Genomic DNA, 24,663 nt, shown 5'->3' with positions numbered 1-24,663 from the left:
GAAAACAAATACGCATGGCTGTGTTCCAACAAACTTTAGTTACAGAAATGGCAGCCGGCTGGGTTTCTTTTAATTCTGAAGAGATTTAAATCTTAACCCTTTAAAACCTAAAACACACAGAATGTTCTAATCTTCTAAAGTATTCATTAGCACCTTCCATGTCACATGTTTGAAAAGATGGGGTGAGGCGGATGCTGTGGGCTGGCAGCCGTGGTGTCGCCAGGGGACGACGACAACACTTGCCTGGCGTGGCCCTCTTACACCACCACAGATGCCACCACTGGGCTCCAGAGCAGCCCCAGAACTGCCCCTGGTCATGCTGGATGTGAGGGTTTTTCTGCTCAGGCTGGTGTCAGGCCCCTGGAACAGTGTTCCCTGGCCCCCGTCCCATAGCTCAGCTGCTCTCTCCAGGCTCCCCTCCCCACCCAAGCCAGAATGATGGCCTCAACAAAGTGTGGGCCCACGTTTGTGGGCACAGTGGCTCGTTTGGCTAACGACCCCTCTGCCCAGAAACTTCTGAGCTTGCAGTGGACAGACGGAAAGGGCTCCGTGTTGCATGTGTTCTCACGGAAAGGACAAAAAACACTCCAGATTAAAGCAGCTCACTATAAAACTCCAAACTGTACCTACGCAGAAGAATTCAATAATAATTAGAAATTCTACTCAGACAAAAACTGCAGTTCTTAATCCGATAATTAACCTATGAAGCTTTAGAAATATAGAGATATTTGGGTCTCACCCCTGAAGATTATGATTCAGTAGTCTGGGGTGAGCCAGAGTATCTGTATTTAAAAAAAATAAAAAAAAAAAAAAAGGGTAACTCTGATTTGAACCCCTATATAAAAGCAATCAAAAAAGGACTATGGGTATAAGTTGTTTATTCTATACTGTTTGCCAAACAGAATATTCTTTTCAATTTTATTTTCATCCTAAACATTACTTTTAGAAGAAAAAGTTTTCAGAAGTTTCTGTGCATGTTTTAGAAAGAGTTATTCCAAACAATCTCAAATGTATCTGAGACTATGATAGGATACACCTGAGTAGCTAAAAGCTCACCTGAGACCCAGCCACGCCAGGGGTCTGCACGTAATACTGCGGGTTCTGTAGCTTTGCGTACATGGAGTACATGGGGTCTTCATTGATTAACTTCGTGTACAATGAAAGGGCCTCCATCACCTTCACGTTAAGCTCTGAGAGCTCCGAGTGCTTTCTGAAACATCACACCAATTTGAAACAGCTATTTAAATGATGTGATGTTCTAAATAAGACACATTTAAATACCAAAAATAGCAAAAAGTGGTAAAACAACACATTAAAAATTTAACCTTGTGACAGAAAATACCCTGCATTTTAGCCCCGAGGCCACCAAAATTCCATGTGCTGGGGGGACTCTAGCTCACTGTGCTTGTGCTTCCATCTGCACCTTGAGGTACCCAGGCTCCCCCCAGTTACTACAGACAGGCCCCTGGAGCTCCGGAAATGCCCCTTTTACAAAGATGGGAAGAAGTCAGCCCTTATTCCCAAAAGGACAAACACAGTGAAGGTCAACTAAGGCGTCACTCAGAAGATGCACAGGCGAGCCTAATTCCACACGCCTACTGAAAACAAGAGGACAGGAGGTGGTTCCCTGGGTACATCTTTAAAAAAAACCAGAAACAAGGCAGCTCGCCCCCGACGCATGGCAGGTGCACGCTGCTCCTCACCTGTCAATGTCCTCCAGCTTCTCGTCGATGAGCGGTCCCATCTGGTGGCACATTGCTGAGGACAGGGTGGGAAGAAACATAAGAAAACACAGCACAAGGACGCCCACCTTTCAGAGATTCCTACAGCTTAAGGAATAAAGCTTTTAATACGGAGTAATAAAAATTATATTAACCTCAATCCACAGAGCTCAAGATTGCTTTTCTTAAAGTACAATGGTGACAACTCAATCTAAAATATTTAATTTAGATAGAAAACTACAATTCAAATTCTACAAAGGCTTGAACTGCATATAAAAGTGAGACGGGGCCAAGGAGAAGTGAGAAACTAACTTGTTTTTTATATCATTCTCACTTTTACTTAAATATAAAACCACTGTGTAACAGAATGATAGATGTAAACTGAGTGCTTTTTTATTGCCAAGATAAATGGAAAACAAGCTGACCTTCAAGATGAAGGAGCTCGGGCAGCTCTGGCTGGTCATCGCTAGGGTCTGTGCTTTGCAACATTTGCAGCAACTGGTCCATTTTATCCTACAGGAATAAAGCAGTTAGTCGAAAAAGCAACAACCCTCCCGCAACAACACGTGCTCATGGGTGAACGGGCCGTGGACACAGCATGACAACCCGACTGTGCTTTCAGGGACTGGCTATCCCTGGGTGCTCCTCCACAGCGCGTGACGCCAGCGTCCGGGAAACTCCCCACCGACCCGGAAGCAGCTAACAGAGACCTCTGCAACAAACCACAGCAGGAGCGCGCTCGTCTCCCGGGCCCAGGGCTGCCTGCAGTTTCGGGTGGCTCTGAGCAGGGAGCTGCTGGCCGGTCACACCCACCACAGCAGCAGGGGGGCCTCCGTCCGGGCGGCAGCGCTCGTGGCTGACCACTCAGCGACGCCTCACCCCCTGTGGGGGCCACCACAGCGGTTTAGCAAGGCCAGGCCCAGCTGTGTACAGCTATTCTCCCAGGCAGGGCTGTAGGGATGTGTTCTATGCTTTCTTTCTTCTAAGGTTTCAGTTCATCATAAAGGTCTTTCCCCTATGTGGGAAAGGCTGGAAGGTGTTGCAAACCAATGGCTCAGATTCATTTCAGAGAATTCTTTACTATAAGGACCAATGGAACCAGTGAAGCCATCACATCCTGTGTATTTATACGTATGTCCCTAAAAATCAAAATACAGATCTAATGTACCAAAGACTGTTACTAAAATAATTACCAACCTTTCCCAACATATGGCTGCTAAGTAATTATGTTACTAAACACAGGTACATATGATAAACAATTTAAAGACTACCAATTCTAAGCAAAGCAGTTATTTAAAACCAAAACAAAAACTGTACTCTGTGTAGAAGGAAAGAAGTTTGAGAAATGAGTCAATCACCAGTGAAAGTGGCACAAGTGTATCAAAAAGCCCTTCCCAAGTCAGAAGAATCCTATACTTTGAGAGGGACACTGTTTTCAATGTAAAAGATTCCCAATTTTCATTTCATTTAGTCTAATAAATGAAAGCTTATGAAGGAAAAAAGTTTGCCTGAAACAAAAAAAACTACAGCAAAACGAGACGGCAAGTCCACGCACGCGTGGGCCAGTTTTGTTCCTCTGTTCACCACGTCCTGCCCACTGCCCGAATGACGGACTGCAGGGGCCGGGCTCTGGGGCAGACCACCAGGGGGGCAAGGGCCCTTCCGTGACGCATTCGGCAAACACGGTTTCCCAGGCCCTCCTGGATTCCTTGGCACTTTGTGTAATCTTTTGGAATCTGTTTCTCCAAACAGAGGTCTTCAAACTTTGGCTCCTGTCTCCCCTAAAAGAATGCTATAAACCTGTAAAACCCCTCATATTAATTTTAAAGACAACTTCTCACATTTTCCACGTTTTAAGGGTTACAGAGGATATAATTTCCAGAATATTTTAAAATGTTGAAATTTTAAAACAAAACTGTCATTTAAACATAATCTTTTAAATATACCCCAAGAAATTAAAACACAACAGCAATTTGCACCCATCGTTAACATTTAAAAATCACAGTGACAGTTTCTGTCAGGAATTTCAAATTGCTCACTTTTCCTCCTTAAACTCACCATATTTCCATCTGACTTCTAAAAATTTTTATCCTAATGTAATATCCTTCAAAGTCTTCTGTTGGTGACCTTATCAAATTTCTTTGCAATAAAAATATGTATACAAATTGATGACAATGCTAAGTGTTAAAAAAAATTCTTCTGGAGGAGTTCATGATTACTATTAGCAAGTAATAGGTCAAAACAACATAATTGTATTTCAAATTTGAAAAAGAAAACAAGCCAGAGTTCAGCATCTACTCTATTCCTCTTTCATTGATGAAAATCATGAGAAATCTTATTCACATAAATAAGTAAATGAGGTTTGTTATAGAAATACCATGCAGTTCTTTGAATATCTTCTGAGTTTTATGCTAGAAAACACAATGACCTGTCACAAAGAATTACCTTTAGTAATCTATAGCTGACAATTCACTTGGTCCTTCTAGTTTGCTGATAGCAAAAAATACAAACCCACCTGAGCTGTGCTGCCCAGTCATTAGACTCATTACTCTTTTAACCTGGACCCCGATACCTGAAACTGTCCATGGAGATGTGGACACTCCGAGGCAATGGGCCCCAGCAAGGCTCAGGGTGGATAAGGGCAGCCTTTCTCCTGGAAAGTGGGAGAGTTCTCAGAAGATCGGTTTTAGGAAATAGTATTCATCAGAACTGAGGATCTGAAAAAATTCTCCTACAACGATCTACAGCAGAGTGAGCAAACATCTGTCAGGATCAGGCTTAGCAGCTGCGCCGCCACTGCAGGGCCAAAGTGGCCCCAGACACTACGTACCTGAGCCAGCTAGGCTGCTTCCAATAAAACTTGTCTACAAAAATGGAAAATGGGCAGGATTTGGCCTGTGGGTCACTTTGCATCCCTGACTGATACAATGTAACGGGTGGTTGTTGGCTCCATACTCTAATATTGTGCCATTAAGCTGGCTCAGTGCAGTTATGTTAATAGTACTCAAAAAGGTGGTAACAGGGAGCTCAAGGAGAAAAAGGCAACCACAAACATGCTTAAAGGTGGAAAAGTGACCAGTTTTAATCTTTTACTTTTTATATAGACAATAGCAGAAATGTCTAAAAGCTTAAATTAATAGGATAGATTACCTTAATTCAAGAAAATCCAGGTTTGAGCTCCCAATAATACAAGTTTGGAAACTAGTGTATGGTTCCAAAATGTATGGTTTGAGCTGTCACCAAGCTGACACTATTTTTTCAAACACAATCATGAAACTATGTACTGTTGTTTCAGATGTGGCAGTGGCCTACGGAAATAGTTAACATAAAATGAGCATAAGCTTTTCTCCAAATACTACAATGTGTTCAATCCAAGGAGGAACCAAGAATCATTCCCAATGATATTCAACACATTAACACTGCTTTTATGAAAGGGTTTACATAAAAATGAGTGGTAATTTAATTTCTAGAGGCAGTAAACCAGTTTTACTTATTCATAGCTCGCCAGTGAGGCGTGCCTTCCCGAGTGATGTGCAAACAACCTGAGTGCCCATTGCCAAGCACACGAGGAAACTGGCACTCCCATCTAATACTGATGGGAGCGTACGATCCCATTTTGTGAAGAGCTTAAAGGTACTTCTTAACAAAAAAAGACACACAGATCCTCAGTTTTCTGAGCAGTTTTATTCCTGGATAGCAACTCTAAAGATACAGCAATCGAGGCTCAAAAAATTCTTACTATAACACCATTTGTAATTGCAAAAAAACCCTGTAAATGACTTGGGTCCATCAACAGAATAATTAATTACGATAAATCCATTCAAAGGATGTTTAATAGGAGTTTAAAATAATGAGGTAGAGCTAAATGTACTGACACAGAAAGTAGAATGGGACTAGAAAACATTTCGAGAAGAATCTTTGTACTGTTTGAATTTTATAACAACAAAAACAAAAATACATGCATTTCTTAAGTAACCATTTTAAAGCAGACAAGAAAAACAATTAGATTTTGATACAAAGTAACCACCGCTGCCCCCAGGAAGCACTTACTTCATCAATACAGGCTGGTTCTGGCTCAGGCTCGATGGTTTCCACCTGAACATCGTCACTGAATTGCACTGTCTTCTTCTCCGTTTTAACTGCGAAATACACAAATTTATCATTTCTACATAATGAATTTAAAATTCAATTTTAAAAACTTTAATTTCCAAGAGAGAATTTGGATTTTTCTTAAATTCTTATTAAGTTGAGAGACTCCATTTTGGGAAAATCAACAGAGCATTACTTTATGAAATTCTATCAAGATTTCTTAATTTTTTCGTCTAAAGACTACATTTTTCACAAAAGATACTTCCATAAAAATAAGTTATATTCCTGAAACAAAAATTTACTACCTACCACATATCAGTGTTTAGTACACTGATGGACAAAAAAACTAAAGCTTCACAATGGCATAAACGAACCTTCACAATAGCAAAAATAAATCCTCTTTTTAAATGACCAGTCCTTTCAAAGAAAAAACTCGTTTTACAGAAAAAACATGCTATTTTATGTAGTGACCTGGAAACTGAGCTGTATGCCCTCTGCTATACCACTCAGAGAATTTTCCCTAAGAAGACAACACCCAAGCCAGCGGAGAACTTGGAAAGCGGCCGTGGCAGGGATCTGAATTTCTGACTAAATCAATCTTTATTTTCTAGTTATACTACACTTTGCAATGAAAGAAGGGAAGAAGCACATCTTCCCTTGTTCATCATGCCAGTTTTTAAAAGCATTTCCCATCGCACAAACCAGTAAACAGAAGGCTATTTTTAATATAGGGAGCCAGCCGTCTCCAACGTAACAATGAGGCATATACGGCTTCTAAGGAATGAGCTTCTCCAGATGAAGACTGTACTTTTCATCCTTGACTCAATGTGGTCAGTCAGCAGGGAAATATTATTAAGAATCAGGAGGGAAAGGGGACGGGAGAGGAGCTGACCTAAGAAGAGAAACAGTATTTGTTCAACTACCAAATGTGCTTGGTGGAGTACACTTACATTTCCCCAGTTGAGTCTCCAAAACAAGCCCATGAGAGTGCCCACTTCCCAACAAGGCTCACATGGCTTAGGAAGACTAAAGACTTGCACAAGAGACAGTGACGAAAGGCAGAGCTCGGATCCGAAGGCCGCCCCACCCAGTTCTCCGGGTCTGGGACGTGCATGAGAACTAGAGGCCATGTCACTTAGGATTCTGTGTGGGCTTTCAAGGAATAAAATGGAAAAGGTTTCATTTCCAACATAAAGAATATAGTCATCCTATTCGAATCACCATAAAGCAGAAGTCTACAAGCCATAACAAGTTTCAGCCAATTTCATTTTCCCCTGGGGAAGAACCATCAACTACAGATGCTTCTGCTCTTCCCATCTGGAGCTCTTACCCAGCACGAGGCGAGCACAGCACCGCACTGGCACTACAGGCACCACGTGCTAGCACACACGGCCAGCTCGTCTCCCGGCTGCCCACAAGCCTACGTCCCTTCTTCTCACAGGGACTGATACTACCTTCATGTATGATACGCACTTACATATGGAATATACATAAGTAGGTATAAATTAGATAAATACACTATCTTCCTGCTTCTCCAAATCAAGCCAGGCCAGGCAGGACAGATGTTTCTATCTGACAGGTTACGTGAAGAAGCCTCTGCTCCCTCATAAAGAAAACGCCAGCACCTGTTTCCCAATCTTGAGAATGTAACCCTGTTACATCAACCCTGTGCTCCTCTTTTGGAAGGTCCAGAGCGAAACATCTGAGAAGAACCAAGAGCACTCACACTGAAGCCGCACTGCTATTTGGTGGGAAAGATAAGAGGTAAGATCTTGGATCTCATCCTGAATCAAAGTCCAAGACAATTTCATCCCTTCCAACAGCTGATTCAGGACAAAACAAAACAGAATACCAGCTCCAGTAGCAGCAGCCCAGCATAAATGTCAACATACTGTGCACCAAGTTCATACAAGTCTCAACAGTGTGTTTTTGAGTTCCACCAAGAATGTCACTAAAAGAACTGGCATCAGGAATCTGACTCTACAAAAATGACAAGAGACATCCTGGCCTACCCATAGGAGGGCACGTTATACAGATCTGTAAGTCCTCTTGAAAGAGAAGTGTTCTTATGTTCTTAAAGTATCTCGTATTTATGTATAATTTATACAATAAATATTTAGGTGGTTTCAATTCTGGTAAGACACAGCAAGTACAAGAAGCTGCTGGAAATAAAGAGATGACTAGGACAAAGGACTTTTCCTAAAATTCTTCTAAATTAAAAAAGACCCATGCATTTTGTGGTTTATAATTTCATTGGTCCTTTCTATCTGGCATTATGGATAGATGAGATGAGCTTTTGACAGATAATAGTATCTTACCAAGTTATATACAAAAACTCTTAAAATGTCAACAGCCTAAAGATCTCGGTAGACAGATGATTCAACTCTTAGATTATTTCCGGTTAATAATATGGTACTACCTTCATGTATGTGTATGCACGTACATATATATCCCACCCAGAGAGCTGCATGTTCAGTAAAGACCTAGAAGGCTAACATCTAAGAGTCGCTTCTCCCAAGAATGGCACTTACTCAACATTTAGTAAGACAAGGGTTCCAGATTATCATCCATTGGTAGGCTGAGAAATACTTACTCATTTCTGGTTCAGCAGTGAGATCTGCTGTCACAAAATTAGAGGGAAATAATCCCAGGCCTTGATGGGTCTCACCTTTCCACCAGTTAGGGTCACTATGAGGAACAAAAAGAATGCTTTACAAAATAAAGATTATTTCTACAATTTTACAAAGTTTATCTTGTGTAGTGTTTAATGCCAATTATCACCAGATTCGAATCTCATGTCAATCCAATGAAGGAGGCAATGAATGGATTTTTATTACTAATAAGAACTGAGGTCTCAGAGAAGATAAGAAGCAATTAATATTAAACACACAGTTCTTGTCTTTCCGAAGGAGTGAATCTGTGGAGACATAATAGAAAGCTATAAACTCTCCCCCAAAGAAGGGTCCCCGCACCTCCAAGCACTTTCACCTTTAGGTGGTTCATGGGCGCTATGGGAAGAGGGGGCCAGGCTTGGCTGGCACGTTCCCCCGACACAAGGCACTGCCAGGGACATCATCTGTAGCGGAAATGTGCGCAAGGAGCGTGCCCGCATCCCGGTGCCTGGCACACGCAAACAGAGCTGAGGACAGCAAGTGCCCCACAAACATCTTCTGAATGAAAGAATGATCAGGGCTTTGCACAATTCCTGGCTGACAAGCTCAACCTTATCCCATTTTCTTCCAACTCAAGAAAAAAATACTGGAATATAAGAGTAATAACTATAGGAAAAACCTTGAATCTAATTTATTTTTAAAAATTACTAGCAAATTTTAATATTCTTTATCAGTAACAATTCATTTCCAAGAAGCTAACATCAGAAAACTGTAGAAAATAAACTGATTTGTTGTATCACCATTTCTATGATAATGTAAATATGTTAATCTGTGTAAAATGAATTTGTTCCACAAGGATATATCATTCTGAGTTAAAAAACAAAACTTATTATGTGTTTCTTACAAATTCCATAAATATAAACACCTGTGCTGGGTATTTTCTAAAATATAAAAGTTTTTACTAATTTAACAATCTATAATACTGTAATACTCATATTACTCTTAGATAGAACCAAAAATGAATGGATTAAGCCAGGCCACTGAAATAAATAATAGAAGAGAAATAAAATAAATAATAGAAGAGAAATAAAAGAGAAAAAAATAAAGCACAAAATAAGGATCCAGGCAAAGCAAGCAACTTTCATATAGAGCAAATATCTGAGTGTTTATATATACTTTTTTTCATCAGGTAACTGAGTTCAATAGGAATAATGGGGAAGACAGGAAATACAGAAATAATAAGTTATATGTTTTCACAGGAATACTCAATTTAATATTAACCTTTACCTGTCATCAAGAACTGTAATAATTTCTCCTGCTTTAAACGTAAGTTCATTATCTTCGGCAGCTTCAAAGTCATATATGGCACGAACCTTCCGGCCTTCGTGCTGGTGGTTTGTTAAGAGACCGGATGTGCTGGGGTACAAGCTGGAAAGTGGGGTTGGCTGTTGCCTCTGTTCCTTCAGGGATAACTCGATGGCTGGAAAATAATGGGTTTAAGAAGACCCAAAATGCTAAAATGTCCAACAATCCAAAGAAGCACCAACAGAGATCTGAAGGTAATTCAAAGAATTTAAAAGTAGTTTTCTTTCAATAGTCTGGCTAGAAACTACAACATACTTTGATATAATACACTGAAGAAAAATTATTGTTCCTTTTATTTATTTACAAATGAAAATTTTAAAATAAACCAACTAACAAAAAATTGTACAGAATGACTCATTTTTACTGATACAATTCAAATTATTCTGAGTGAATAAAAAAATGAAGACTCATGGATTCATTTGGTTTGTAGCTTAGCTGCTGATATTTTACATTTTCTTCCACTTTTTAAACATATTCCTATATTCTATAGCTTAAGTTCCCAAAATGGTCATCCCACTCTCCAGGGCAGTCGGAGCCCCAAGCCCGGCTGCAGACTCACTCCGCAGAGCCGCAAGGCTGCCGCCGAGAACCCGCGTCCTCCTGCTCCGAGGGCTGAGGGTTGCGCTGAAGCCGAGGGTCCCCAAGCTCGACCTCAGGTGCCGCCGGGGGCCCCTGCAGCACCGTCTCAGTGCATCTGACTACCTCTCTCAACTCAACCATAGCTCCTCCTTCCCGCCACCCCTGCTCTAGACTGACAGAAGACCTAACATGAAAACAATAAAGCTATCAGAAAAAGATAAAGCAAAAATTTTTTAGGACCTTGGGTAGGGAAAAATATCTTAAGACACAGAAAATAAAAAAATTGTGACTACCTCAAAATTTAAAACTCATTTGATAAAACACACCATTAGTTAAGGTATAAGTCAAAAACCAGAAGATGACATCCGCAATAGATACAATACGCAAATGATTAATACCCAAAATAAAGACTCTACACATCATTACTTAGGCAGGAAAAAGCTCAATAGGAAAAAAAAAGCAATTCACTCAAGAGGGAATCAAAACAGCCAATAAGCATATAAAAAATACTCAACCTCACTAGTAATCAAGGAAATGAAAATTAAAATGGGACACCATTTTAAACCTATCAGATTTGCAAAATAAACTCTGAAAATACCAAGTGTTTTCAGGAGATAAAAAAAAAAAAAACCAGGAGGGGTGGCTTTCCTGCACACGCAGCGAAGGTGAGCACTCACCCACCCCCGAACCCAAACCCCCGCCTCTCGTCACAAACAATCGACAAAGCCACACGCACGTGCACAGAAAACACACATGTGTACAAGGATGCTCACTGCAGCACTGCCCAGGACGGAAATGGGGAAGGCCCGAATGCCCGTCCCACTACGGTATGGTCATTAATACACTGGAACACGATACAGCAGTCCCAAGTGAACTGGATTTCTATGTCTCGTTATGAATAATGTTGAGTAAAAAGAGTAATTTGTAGAATGGTACAGAGAGTTTCATACCATATATGAAAAAAACAATTTAATGGACTCAAAGGGTGCTTTACATTATGAATGGATATATATTGGTAGTCTTATCATAAAATTATAATATCAGACTGAAAGGTACATATGATGGTGGTTGTCTCTGAGGAGAAGGGGACAAAGTGTATTTCAGCTTTAGCTATAAAGTTTTATTTCTTTTAAGGATCTCAGACCAAAAAAAAAGGTTGAATCGGAGACCTCTCTTCTTTCTGCCATCAGGGACTTAACACACGCACCTTTTGCTAGATCTTCTTCTTCCTTGCTGTTGGCCGCTGTGCCAGGGTCTTTGGCCGCCAGAGCTGGGCTTGCTTTGGCTTGCTCTGCAGCCTGCCACAAAGACAAGGACACAGTGCTGAGAGGTGCTCTCAGATTTCCTCCCCCTCTAGGAACTTGCAAGACTGCATGAATTTACACAGACTTCAGAAGAAGGGAGAAACTGCTCTGGAAAGAGAGGGCAAAGAGGCATAACTAGGGAAAACATCCCCCAGGTATGCAGGTGACATCCAGTCGCTGAAGTGGGCAGTGCAGGCCCAGGTGTGCAGGAGGCATCTGGTCACCAGGACGGAGCCATGCAAGGGGTTAAACTAAACTGTCTAGTATGCAAATCAGAAGAAAAACTAAACTAACAGCAGAGATTTAAAAATCTGAAAAATTCTGAAACCAGGAAAGGGGTTGGGAGGTGGAAAGAGATAGCTATTTTTAAAACAGTCTTTCAAATTTTAAATCTATGCAAGTTATATCTGACTGCTTCCTTCAAAACTAAAAGTCAGGATGCTATCTTTAGGAGCCCAGATTTATATTATACATAGCAATATAATTAACTTACTAACCTGAGCATATTTTGTGAACATGTGTTGTCAATGAAGTAGTGTGCAACCAACATAAACATAAACCGATTCACCCTTTTGGGATGACCAAGCCTCACACCCCTCGCCAGGCCTCTCGGTTTCTGCAGTGGCAGCCAAGGCACAGCAGTCAGCCCGGCCCACCAGCTCCTTCCCAGCCCAGAGACCACCAGTGGCCACTGCCCAGTCCATGCACTGGCACCCGCACTCCGACACACACATGCTTCTGTGTGCAACACCCCCCACCCCCTTCTGCTCCATCCGTTTTCCCTAAAACACGGCTTTCTCAATGAAGAACTCCTAACCGCCTTACTTAGGCGTTCCTGCCCTGTTCCCACATGGCACCACGATCTGGGTGCTTGAGAACGTAGGCCGTGGATCAGGCAGACCTGGGCTCAAATCCCACAGCCACCTCTCTCCAGCTCTCAAGACCCCATCTGCAGAAGGAGGGCAAAAACTGCACCCAGTCTCCCAGGCCGATGCGAGGGTCGACCTGACGCCTGCAGCTTCCAAAGTCAGGTGAGAAGGGGTCCATTCGGGGTTGAAAGCAAAAGCGCTGCATTGTCTCATGGGGGTTGCAGTGTGTGCAGATGGAACGCAGGAGACAGCCACAGCCAAAGGATGTGGGGTGGGGAGTAGACGGAGGACACAGTGACAGGTTCCTACATTTTATACGACACGCTACAATATTAGCTTGAGGGAGACTGTGGAAAGGAATCTAATTGCAATCCCCGGACCAACCAATAAAACAAATGAATTCTAACAAATATTCAGATGGCCACATGTACAGCACTTAGAACAGGCCTTGCTCCGTGGCAGACCATCAGCCCCCTTTTTGTGATCTGCCTCCCCGCCCAGCAGGCAGATGGTCTGTTAGGAAACAGGGGACACAGCAAGTACTCCGTAATGTGCTTGCTGAGTGAATGAAAGGCACACTATTCAACACCATGGTAAAATAAAGTTCCATATCCTTCATATTCATCTCATAATGCCAAACAAATGCACAAGACATTTATTTTTAGAAAAGGTGGTTAAGACTAAATTCTTTGGAGTTCACTGAATACAACTTCAATCACTTTCTATTATGATTCATCACTAGTTCTAATCTTTCGAGAATGTTTCAACCATCGTACACTCCTGAGAATTTGGTATGCTCAGTCAGAGACAAACTCTTTCATCAGGTATGAAAACTGTTCTCATGATTTAGTGAATTTTGCAACATAGGCAAACTGATCCCTTGTGGTCTGCGAAGGGATCTGATCAGCCGAGGAGCAGGTGCAGTGGAGTGCCTGAGCCCCGCACCCGAGCCGCACGCCCCTCGCGGCTCCCTTCTGCCCCCAGGTCCCAGGCCTAGCATTAACGCGCAGGGACAGGGCGGTGCTGGCATCACATCCTTCTCGACTGCCAAAGTGAGAGCCGCTGCAGCTGGGAGGTGCAAGAAACAAGCAAGCCCATCCTTAGTGTGTCAACATAATTTTCTTCTGTATTTTTATGAAAAAATACATTTAGAAAAATTTATTTTCATGGTTTTTGGTTAAGTTTGCTTTGACAAAAATCAAGTCTGATTAAAATGTATCACAATGACTGAAGCAACCAAGTGGCTTCAAAACCCAGGGAAGCCCTGCCATTAACAGCAGTACCAGTCGCTGGCCGGCCCTGAGGAAAAGGCAGCTCCAGCAGCTCCTCTCTGCGAGGCGTGCAGCCAGGCGAATGAAGCTTGAGGACATTATTATGTTGAGTGAAATAAGCCAAAAAAGAAGGTACAAATACTGCAAGGCCTCAGTAACATAAACTAACTATAATGAGCAAGTGCTGAGAATGAATGCGAGAGCACAGGTTCCCAGGGATAGAATGTGGGCAGAGGTTGGACAACCGATAATTAAGGAGCACAGAATGTTCAATAAAGCTCATTGTAAAGGTTCCTAGGTTGTAAGCTCTTACAGCAGTCACATCTACTCCTGAGTTTTAACTGTTATTTTCCAAATTCTGCAACGGTGTGCTCTTTGTGTATAACCTGGCAATTCCCTGGAACTTTGGGTATCTGTGTGACACCTGCGACTCAGAGTTCTGCAGCTCTGAAAGTCAGCATTATCCCATACAACAACTGTTCAAGAAGCTAAAAAAGAGACCAGACATCAATTAGAGATATGAATGAAACGGACTTGGTAGGACTAAGGTAGATTAGAATACAGGGTAAAGGATGATACTGACTGTATTTTAAAACTCCAACTTCTGTGTGAGACCAAAAGAAAAGAAATTTATTTGGTACAAAATTTATATTTTCGGTAGCACACTATCTAATTTAACCTGTCTGGTCAGTTTATTTAAACATCATAATTACACGGACCCTAGAATAGGGCATGAGCTCTTGTTATTCTGTATAAGCTAATGTAATACCCCAATAAATCCCAGAATATTTTGGGCAGAAAATGAAGTATTTACAAAGTCCCCTTGAGGTTCTGGAGAAAAATGTAGAACTATGAAACTTCTCCACCTGGAGAATTCCTGTTCTGCTCTTAAGCAACAGGGGCTCCCAATTTGGTGGGCCACGCCCTGGATCTAGAGGCTTGCCCTGAGGAAACCTCCCCCTCCAATGGCAAAGCTGAGCCTACTTGTAACTATGCCTAACAGTCACCCCCAGAGATCCTCTTCTGTTGCGCACATGTGGCCTCCCTCTCTCTAAGCCAACTCCGCAGGGGAACTCACTGCTTTCTCCCCTACATGGGACCTGACTCCCAGGGGTATGAATCTCCCTGGCAACATGGGACATGACTCCCAGGGATGAGCCTGGCTCTGGCATCGTGGGATTAAGAATGCTTTCTTGACCAAAAGGGGGGAAAGAAATGAAACAAAATAAAGTTTCAGTGGCTAAGAGATTTCAAATCAGTGGAGAGATCACTCTGGAGGTTACTCTTACGCATTATATAGATATCCCTTTTTAGTTGTTAGTGTATTGGAATAGCTAAAAGGAAATACCTGAAACTGTTGAACTGCAACCCAGTAGCCTTGATTCCTGAAGATGACTATATAACTATATAGCTTATACGGTGTGACTGTGTAATTGTGAAAACCTTGTGACCGACACTCCCTTTATCCAGTGTATGGACAGATGAGGAGAAAAATGTGGATAAGAATTAAATGAATAATGGGGGGTAAATAAGGGGTAGGGATGTTCTGGGTGTTCTTTTATATTTTTACTGAAAAATTTTTTTTCTAGAGTAATGAAAATATTCTAAAATTGATTGTGGTGATGAATACACAACGATGTGATGATACTGTAAGCCACTGGTTGTCTACTTTGGATGGATTATATGGTGTGTGAATATATCTCAATAAAATTACATTTAGAGAAAAATTTTTTTAAAAAAGAGCTTCTCTTCTCTTTTCCCCTTTACGTCTTAAGCAAGAGAACTTCTAAACTCATCCCCTAAATTTTAAGACTCTTCTAATTCTTGAGCTATAGTTCTCTATAGATGAAATGATAGCACTAAAAGCATTTTATAAGACTTTCAATATGACTTAATATATAAGGCAATATAGTCTATACTATTAAAACTGTAAACAAATTTAAGAACTGCAATACAACCAACCTAAATCAAACATTAAAGCAATCCATTTACAGAGGAACCATGGGAAAGTACAGTTTGGAACCTATTAATATTATATTGTAATATTTTTCTGTCCCGTTCAAATGGAAGATTATCATTTAAAAAAAAACTTCCTCTTCAGCAGTAAAAACCTCCTGGATTTGGCGACTTTGGAGAAGCGAACCTTGGCGCACGCACAACCCCGTACCGCACCTGGGAGCCGACTGCCGGGAAGGAGACCCCCTGCTCCCTCAGGTTCTTGATCATGGCGGCGATCAGGCTCAGCTGTGGGTCGTTCTTAAACTCATCTGTCCATTCAACCATGAGAGCTTTCAATTTCTCACAGACTTTAGGATGACCCTAAGGGATAGAAAAAAAGTAAGTCTGATGACTTAACACAGATAATTTAAATATAAAAATGAGAAAGTGTTGTAGCTCTCTTTCTGAATCCCAAATTAGCCCAGCAGCAGATTGTACATATGAAATGAAGTAAGCATAGCTGTCTGCCAGAAATAAACTAATTTTATGTTCACACTATGATAATGATAAAACATTTACTTATGCTGTGGATAGACAGGGACTAGAAAGGGTAAATATAATATGCAAACTATTTCACAATTCAAAATGCACAGAACTAGACAATAAAATACATGAAGTAAAAAGACTGCCTTAATTCACTTCCGGAAATAATGCTCCTTACCTTGTTTAAAACGTTGCTTACTTCACTAGCAAAATCTCTAGAACATACTTCCAAATGAAAAATTTTGCCACAGTTTGATACACACGCTCCCAGAAGCTGAAAGCAGAGAATCAGAAGTTAGAGAGAAGAGCGAATGCCAAGAAGCCTCGGTGGAGGGAGACAACTCTAGGAAGAGTGCAGCAGGGACACCCTTACCGTCAGCGCTTGCATGGCGACATGGGGGTCTTTATGGTTGACCCTTCTCATGACGGCCCGAAGACAATCCTTAGGTCTAAAACGAATGAGAAATGCAACCATCAGTCAGCGGTGCCCCCAGCCCACTGCTTCCTTAACCATTGTAGGCAGTGCAGACCACATTACAAAACGGAGAAAATGGCATAGTGAAGGGGTTTAACTAATTAATGATACAACTTAAAAACTGTACACTATTAGAGGACTTCCGGGGAAGGCGGTGGAGCAGGAGCTCCAGGACTCAGCCCTTCCACCAAAACAGCTGTTTTAACAGCAGGAACCGCCTCAAACTCCAGAGGCCAGAACCCTGTACAGCATCCCGGGAAGAGCGGGAGGAAGAGGCTGCTAACTCACGGTAGGAACTGGAAATTGCTCTCTCGGCAGGGCAGCTTCCAGCGCCCACCCCCACTCACATGGGAGGGCACACGGGGCCCAGTCCCTGGCTCGCTGCTGGTGACAGAAAGGGCCGTACTAAGCCTCTTCCCCGCTCACTGACCATGGCTTTTGACAAGTGCATGCGGGTCTCAGGGTGCCGACTCTGAGGGCAGCCACCGTTCCAGCCCTCCCCAGGCAGGGGCAGAGACCCTGGAGAGTTAAAGGCGCTTCTCAGGGCTGCGGGGACAGCGAGCTGACAGCTGCGTCTGCTGGCCAGGCCAGGATGGCTCAGCCTTGGGAAGCCATTGGAGAAGTTCTGGCGCTCTTCTAAACCATCTACAGGGCCCTTTGGAGCTGGTCTGTGCCCCTTCATGTGTCCCTGACTCTACTGTGGCTGGGAGAGACCGAATTGGGAAAAGCCTCCTGGAGTGACCCTCCTCCCAGAATGTGCCCTCCAGGCAGAGGCAGCAGAGACAACAAAAGAAGTGTGAGAAACTATAGAGGTGTACGGACAGTCTGGGACAAAGGCCTGACGGCTGCAGACACCTGGGGGACGAGGCCTGTCCCTGGGAAATAGAGGGGACAACCAAGCTCCTGTAAACAGGGGACCCCAAAACAACTAGCAAGCAAGATCCCAGGACAAGACAGAGGCCTAGAAAGACAGGGAAAACCCTGCACACTGCATTCACCTTGGGCAGGCCTCCCTGAGAGGAGGGCTGAGGCTCAAGAAAATCTCTGTCTTATCGCCAGCTGGTTACAAAACCAAGAAATAGACACCCCAGAGAGTAATTTCAGAGTTAACATTTTAAAATATTAAAATGTACAGACTGAAACAAAAGAGTACAAGACAAAGAAAGATCAGGAAATGATGGCCCATTCAAAGGAAGAGGATAAAAATCCAGAAAACACCAACAAACAAGAATGTGAACACACTGAACAAAGCCTCTAAAAAAAGGATCTTAAAAATGCTCAAGGAGATGAAGGAAAGTACAGAGAAAGAACTACAGGACATCAGGAAAACAATGACTGAACAAGTGAACGCAGCCTAGGACAGCTATGGGACACCATCACACCCACCAACGTACACAACATGGGAGTCTCAGAAGGGAAAGAAGCAGAGAAAGGCGCAGAAGGAACAGTTGAAGAAATAATGACAGAAAACGCCCCAAACTTAGCAAAAGACGTGGATAAGCACATCCAAGAAGCTCAGAGAACACCATACAGGATAGCCATGAAGCAAAATACACCCTGTCATATACAGATCACACTATCAAATGCAAAGGACAAGGAGAGAGTTCTGAAAGCTGCAAGGGAAAAGCAACGTGTTATGCACAAGGGAGGCCCAATTAGATTGAGCAGCGATTTCTCATCAGAACCCTTGGAGGCAAGGCAGCGGTGGGTTGAAATACTTAAAGTGCTGAAAGAAAACAACTGCCAGCCAAGAATTTTATATCTCTCTCTTTCAAAAACAAAGGGGAAATTTTTCTCAGATAAACAAAAGCTGAAGGAGTACAAAATCACTAGATCTTCCCCACTAGCAATGCTAAAGCGAGTTCTACAGACTGAAAGGAAACGACATTAGACGGTGGGTCAAAGCAGCGTAAGGAAATGAAGATCTGTGGTGAGGAAAACCATTTGGGTAATGATAAATGCCAGTATCATTGTATTGTACTGTTTGGTATCTAACTCCACTTCTTACTTCCTAAAGGTGCTAAAATGCAAATACATAAGAAGTATGATAAGTCTACATTTTTAGATATACAATGTACAAAGATATAAGTGGTAACAAGTACAAAAAAATGGGAACACTCATTCTATGAAGCAAATATCACTCTAATACCAAACCCTGATAAAGATACTACAAGAAAGGAGAACTACAGACCAGTCACTCTAATGAATACATGTGGGAAACTGAGTCTTCCATGTTGCCTGAGGCATATCTAGGGTGGCGACTTGGAATGCTGAGCCGCAGGCCTGCAGGGAATGCCATGCAGGCCCGCCCTGTAAAGAGGCGTGTCTTGTGACTACCATTATCTTAAACCTAGATTGGATACACCTGATGGGCTCTCCCCCACCTGAGCACCTTTAGCATATACATCTGATCTTCTGAAATAAATAGCTGGAGCAAGGCTGCATTGTCGTCCACGTAGCACGAGATGCAAGTGGGCCCCCTGCTCCCTTAATTCTTGGCTTTGTGTCCGTGTCTCATCCCTGCGTTGCCCTGTCAGCAATAAGTGGCGCCCGACGTGGGGCTTAAGAACCGGACCTGGTTCCTGACAGAAGAATCGCTTGAACGAAGGAGGTACAGCGGCGCTGGAACTCGGGTGGAGGTAATGGCCGTGTTTGTATGCGTTCCTTGTAGAACGACCCCAAGCATTTTAAGCAGGGTAATGGGTAATGTTGAAGGACACAATAAATATGTTTTCTGTATTTCCCTCTTACGGCAGCTGCTGCAGGCCAGCGGTGTCAAGGTGGGGGAGTCATAAATCTTAGAATTGCTACGGGTTATTGAAAAATACTGCTCTTGGTTCCCTACCCTTGGCTCCCTTGAACTGCATGACTGGGAGCGGGTAGGTAAGGAATTGAAACAAAAACATATGCAAGGAGTTGATTTACCTGTCACTATTTGGTCTACACGGTCTTTAATTAAGTCTGTTCTTAAAACTTTAAAAACTGACGATGATGAGGAAGAATACGAGTCTGATGACAATACTGGTCCCAATCCTCTTTCTGATGATGATAAGGGTAAAAAAGATCCAGTAAAATCTCAAGTTTTTTATTCTTGTCAATGCCCCAAACCTCCTTCTGCGCCTTGCTGGGAGGAATGGCCCCCCGCCTCCTCCGCCGCCCCTTCCTGCACATAGCTGTACCCCGGCAGTTAAACCTGCCCGCCTCTCTGGCACACAGCAGGGTCTGGCAGAAGCCAGGCGGCAAGGAGATGTAGAGGCCATATGTTGTCCTGTTGCCTTCCCTGTTACGGTTCGTGAGGAAGTGCCTCCTGGACAAGACGCTAATTATCCTGATGGGGTTTATACTTACTTCCATGAGCATGTCCCATTTGTAGTTCTTAAAGAATTGAAAAAGCTGTACAAACACATGGGGTTCATTCCCCTTTTTCAGTTGGCATATTGCAAAGTTTAGCTGAAGGTTCTCGTCTAATTCCCATAGATTGGACCATATTAGCCCATACAGTCCTTAGCCCAGGAGAATATCTACAATTTAGGACTTGGTGGACTGAGCATGCAGAACGACAGGCTGCACATAATCAGCAACAGAAAGTAAATATAAATTTAGATCAATTACTGGGCCAAGGAGCTTATTCCACTGTTGAAAATCAGTCTGTTTATAATGATCAGGCAATCGAGCAGATTCGCCGTTGTTTGCAAGCTTGGAACAAAATTGAAGCTAAGGGTAAAGCTGCACAATCCTTTCAAAAGGTTTTACAAGGGCCAAAAGAATCGGATCCAGATTTCATTGCCCGGCTCCAAGAGGCAATACACCAGCAGGTTACTAGTTCAGAGGCTGCCGATACTATTTTGCAGCTGCTAGCATATGAAAATGCTAATAAAGATTGTCAACGAGCCAATGCCCCATTTAAAGGTAAAGCTGATCTTACTGGCTATATTCGTTTATGCCAAGATATTGGGACTGAAGGTTATAAAGCAGAAATGATGGCTCAAGCCATGGCTAATTTGAGATTTGGCTCTCGTTTCACAGGAAAATGCTTTTCCTGTGGAAAAGTGGGTCATACCAGAAAAGAATGCGGTCACTTTAAAAATAAATCTCCACAAAAGCAGCCTGGTATGTGCCCAAAATGCCAAAAAGGTCGACACTGGGCTAACCAGTGCCGATCTGCTTTTCATAAGGACAGCACCTCCCTTTCGGGAAACGACAATCGGGGCGAGCTCCCAGCCCCTCACAGAAAGGGAGCGCAGCAGTAGACCTCGCTGCCAATGCTGAGGTATGTCTTCTCCCCAATAATCCTGTTAAGGTTCCCACCGGCTATTATGGCCCCTTACCTAAAGGGACGGTGGGTCTTTTGCTTGGACGCAGTTCTCTCAATCTTAAGGATGTCTGTGTACACACTGGAGTCACTGACTCTAACTATACTGGGGAAATTCAGGTGGTCATGTCTTCTTCTATTCCATGGACTGCCCATAAAGGTGAAAAAATTGCTCAACTCTTATTATTACCTTATGTACCTGTTGGTTCCTCCTCTAAAAATGGGGAAAATGGAAGTTTTGGTAGCACAGGAAAGGCAGGAATTTTTCTCACAGAGGCTCTGCAGGAGCCGCGCCCTATGTGTACCCTTACAATTCATGGGCATAGCTTTACTGGACTTACAGATATGGGCACAGATGTCTCTATTATTAGTCAACAACATTGGCCCCGACACTGGCCTTTGCAAGAGGCGCGAATTACTGTTGTGGGCCTAGGCTCCCCTCAGGGACTTATGCAAAGTGTTCGTATTTTGCCCTGCCTTGGCCCTGAGGGACAGAAGGCCACCTTACAACCTTATGTGGCTGCTCTGCCTCTTAATCTTTGGGGCAGAGACCTTCTTGAACAATGGGGTGCTACTGCACATATCCCTCCTCCTAGTGGAGTGTACAGTATTCAAAGCCACAAAATGATGGCAAATATGGGGTATGCCCCTAGCCGTGGGCTTGGCCCACGTTTGCAAGGTACCCCTTCACCCACCCAAGTCTCACCAAAATGTGACCAATTTGGTTTAGGATATAAACCTTTTTAGTGGCGGCCGCTGTTCATTCGCCTCCCAACCTGTCCCATTAGTATGGACGACAACAAAATCAGTATGGGTAGAGCAGTGGCCGCTTACAAAAGAAAAATTAGAGGCTTTACATGAATTGGTTCAAGAACAATTGTCCTTGCAACATATCGAAGAGTCTTTTAGTCCTTGGAATTCTCCTGTGTTCCCAATAAAGAAAAAATCAGGAAAATGGAGAATGTTAACTGACCTAAGAGGTGTTAATGCTGTCATTCAGCCCATGGGACCTTTACAACCTGGGCTCCCCAATCCTAGCATGATTCCTGAAAACTGGGCTTTAGTGGTCATTGATATTAAAGACTGTTTCTTTTCCATCCCTTTAGCTGATCAAGATAAGGAAAAATTTGCTTTTACTATTTTCTCCCTTAACAATAAAACCCCTTCTAAACGATATCAGTGGAAGGTTTTACCACAAGGTATGCTAAATAGTCCTACAATATGTCAATATTATGTCGACCGTGCTTTACAGCCTATTTAAATTTTCCTAAAGCTTATATAATCCATTATATGGATGATATTTTGTGCTCTGCACCTCAGGAGACTGAAGTAAAAGCTTTGTTCTATGCTGTTCAAAAAGCTTTACAGAATGTAGGATTGCATATTGCTACTGACAAAGTGCAACGTACTTTACCTGTACAGTATTTGGGTTCTAGTATCAATAGACTTACAATTCAACCTCAAAAGGTACAACTCCACAGAGATGCTGTTACCACCTTAAATGATTTACAAAAACTACTAGGGGATATTAATTGGCTTTGCCCCAAAGTAGGTATAGCTAACTATGAGCTCTCAAACCTATTTTCTCTCCTTTGTGGAGATTCTAAATTAAACAGCCCTAGATCTTTAACTTCAGCTGCAGAGAAGGAATTACAATTAGTGGAAGCTAAAGTTCGACAAGCTCAGATATCCCGTGTTGATCCTACACAACCTTTATCTCTACTTATCTTTTCCACTCCCAAATCCCCCACAGGCTTGCTTTTGCAAAATGATAAGCTTGTAGAATGGATCTTCTTGCCCAATTCTTCTGTAAAATCCATTTCCCCTTATCTAGATCTCTTAGCTACTTTAGTTGCTCAAGCCAGAAAAAAAGGCAAAACAACTCAATGGTTTTGACCTTCATTTAATTGTGCTCCCTATAACTGCTAAAGAACTCTCAGTTATTTTGCAACAACATCTAGCTTGGCAAATTGCTCTAGCTGACTATGTCGGGCAGGTGGATAATCATTACTAATGAATGGACAATGGGTACTTTATTAACATGGGGAAGAGGTTATGCTTGTGTTTCCCCAGGTGACTAATGAGCACCACTTTGGATACCGGCCCGACGACTGAAGCCATACCATGAACCCAGCAAAGAAAAGAGAATTCCTATGGGACGTCGAGCCACCAGTGATGCAGTTCCAGGGTCTGACACTGAAGACAACAGTGATCTGGCCAACACCCCGAACTAGGGAAGCCCGACATACAACTTGGGGGCAGATAAAGAAATTACATCTCCGGCATGTGCTCATTCTGAAAATTATACCTATTGGGCTTATATTCCTAACCCCCCATTGCTCCAACAAGGCAACAGTTCGTTCAGTTTTCCCTCCTCATTTTGGCTGCCTGGATCCAAACCATTGTAGGGCATGGAGGCCACGGGGCATAGGCTGTCAAGGAGACAAAACATCACCCTGTATGGCCCTGGAGGATGGCTGGTTAGCCAGAGACGGGTAAGATTCCTCAGGGAAGGAACAACCTAAGACAGGCACAGTTGCAGAGGGGCCATCAGGAGAAAACTTGGGGGCCAACAGAGGTGGGGTACAGAACCTCACCCCCCCAGCTTTGTGAGGGTCTGAACCCTCACCCCTTTTTAAGGGAGGTCTCCTGCCCCCATGGCTACTTTGTTTCCCACACCCTGCTCAGATCGGAGCCCAAGTGGCAGACAGAGATCTGGCCAGCAGCTAAAATAAAAAGGGGGATATGCGGGAAACTGAGTTTTCCATGTTGCCTGAGGCATATTTAGGGTGGCAACTTGGAATACTGAGCCGCAGGCCTGCACGGAATGCCATGCAGGCCCGCCCTGTAAAGAGGCATGTCTTGTGACTACCATTATCTTAAACCTAGATTGGATACACCTGATGGGCTCTCCCCCACCTGAGCACCTTTAGCATATACATCTGATCTTCTGAAATAAATAGCTGGAGCAAGGCTGCATTGTCGTCCACGTAGCACGAGATGCAAGTGGGCCCCCTGCTCCCTTAATTCTTGGCTTTGTGTCCGTGTCTCATCCCTGCGTTGCCCTGTCAGCAATAAATACAGATGCAAAAATTCTCAACAAAATACTTGCAAACCAAATCCAATGGCACATTAAAAGAATTATACACCACGACAAAGTGGGTTATATTCCAGGCATACAAAAGTGATTCAACTCAAGAAAAGCAATCAAATAGAACACATTAACAAACTGAAAGAGAGAAATCACATGATCATCTCGACTGATACAGAAAAGGCATTCAATAAAATTCAGTATCCTTTCTTGATAAAAACACTTCAAAAGGTAGGAATCTGGGGAAACTTCCTCAATATGATAAAGGACATATATGAAAACCCCACAGCTAGCATCAATGGTGAGGGACTGAAAGCCTTCCCCCTAAGGGAACAACACAAGGATGCCCACTGGGACCACTGTTACTCTACACCGTGCTAGAAGTTCGAGCCAGAACAATCAGACAAGACAAAGAAATAAAAAGCATCCAAATTTGGAAAGGAAGAAGTAAAACTCTTCACTATTTGCGGATGACATGATCCTATATTTGGAAA

At 42.8% G+C, this 24,663-nt stretch overlaps 1 protein-coding gene across 1 annotated transcript in view; it reads right to left on the bottom strand.

Annotated features, from left to right (window-relative positions):
- STAM (signal transducing adaptor molecule) overlaps positions 1–24,663 on the bottom strand; it is an 88,211-nt gene that overhangs the window by 7,168 nt on the left and 56,380 nt on the right. The window contains exons 3-12 of the mRNA XM_037837660.1: positions 16,665–16,740; positions 16,470–16,565; positions 15,983–16,129; positions 11,574–11,664; positions 9,710–9,902; positions 8,404–8,498; positions 5,772–5,860; positions 2,147–2,234; positions 1,704–1,758; positions 1,057–1,210 (exon numbers count right to left, since the gene is read on the bottom strand). Of these exons, the coding sequence (XP_037693588.1) occupies positions 1,057–1,210; positions 1,704–1,758; positions 2,147–2,234; positions 5,772–5,860; positions 8,404–8,498; positions 9,710–9,902; positions 11,574–11,664; positions 15,983–16,129; positions 16,470–16,565; positions 16,665–16,740 (1,084 nt within the window). The remainder of the gene's footprint in view (positions 1–1,056; positions 1,211–1,703; positions 1,759–2,146; positions 2,235–5,771; positions 5,861–8,403; positions 8,499–9,709; positions 9,903–11,573; positions 11,665–15,982; positions 16,130–16,469; positions 16,566–16,664; positions 16,741–24,663) is intronic.

Source organism: Choloepus didactylus, chromosome 5, assembly GCF_015220235.1.
Source record: "Choloepus didactylus isolate mChoDid1 chromosome 5, mChoDid1.pri, whole genome shotgun sequence".
NCBI lineage: Eukaryota > Metazoa > Chordata > Mammalia > Pilosa > Megalonychidae > Choloepus > Choloepus didactylus.
The sequence above is the reverse complement of the archived record's forward strand: the minus strand, read 5'-3'. Positions and strand labels throughout refer to the sequence as shown.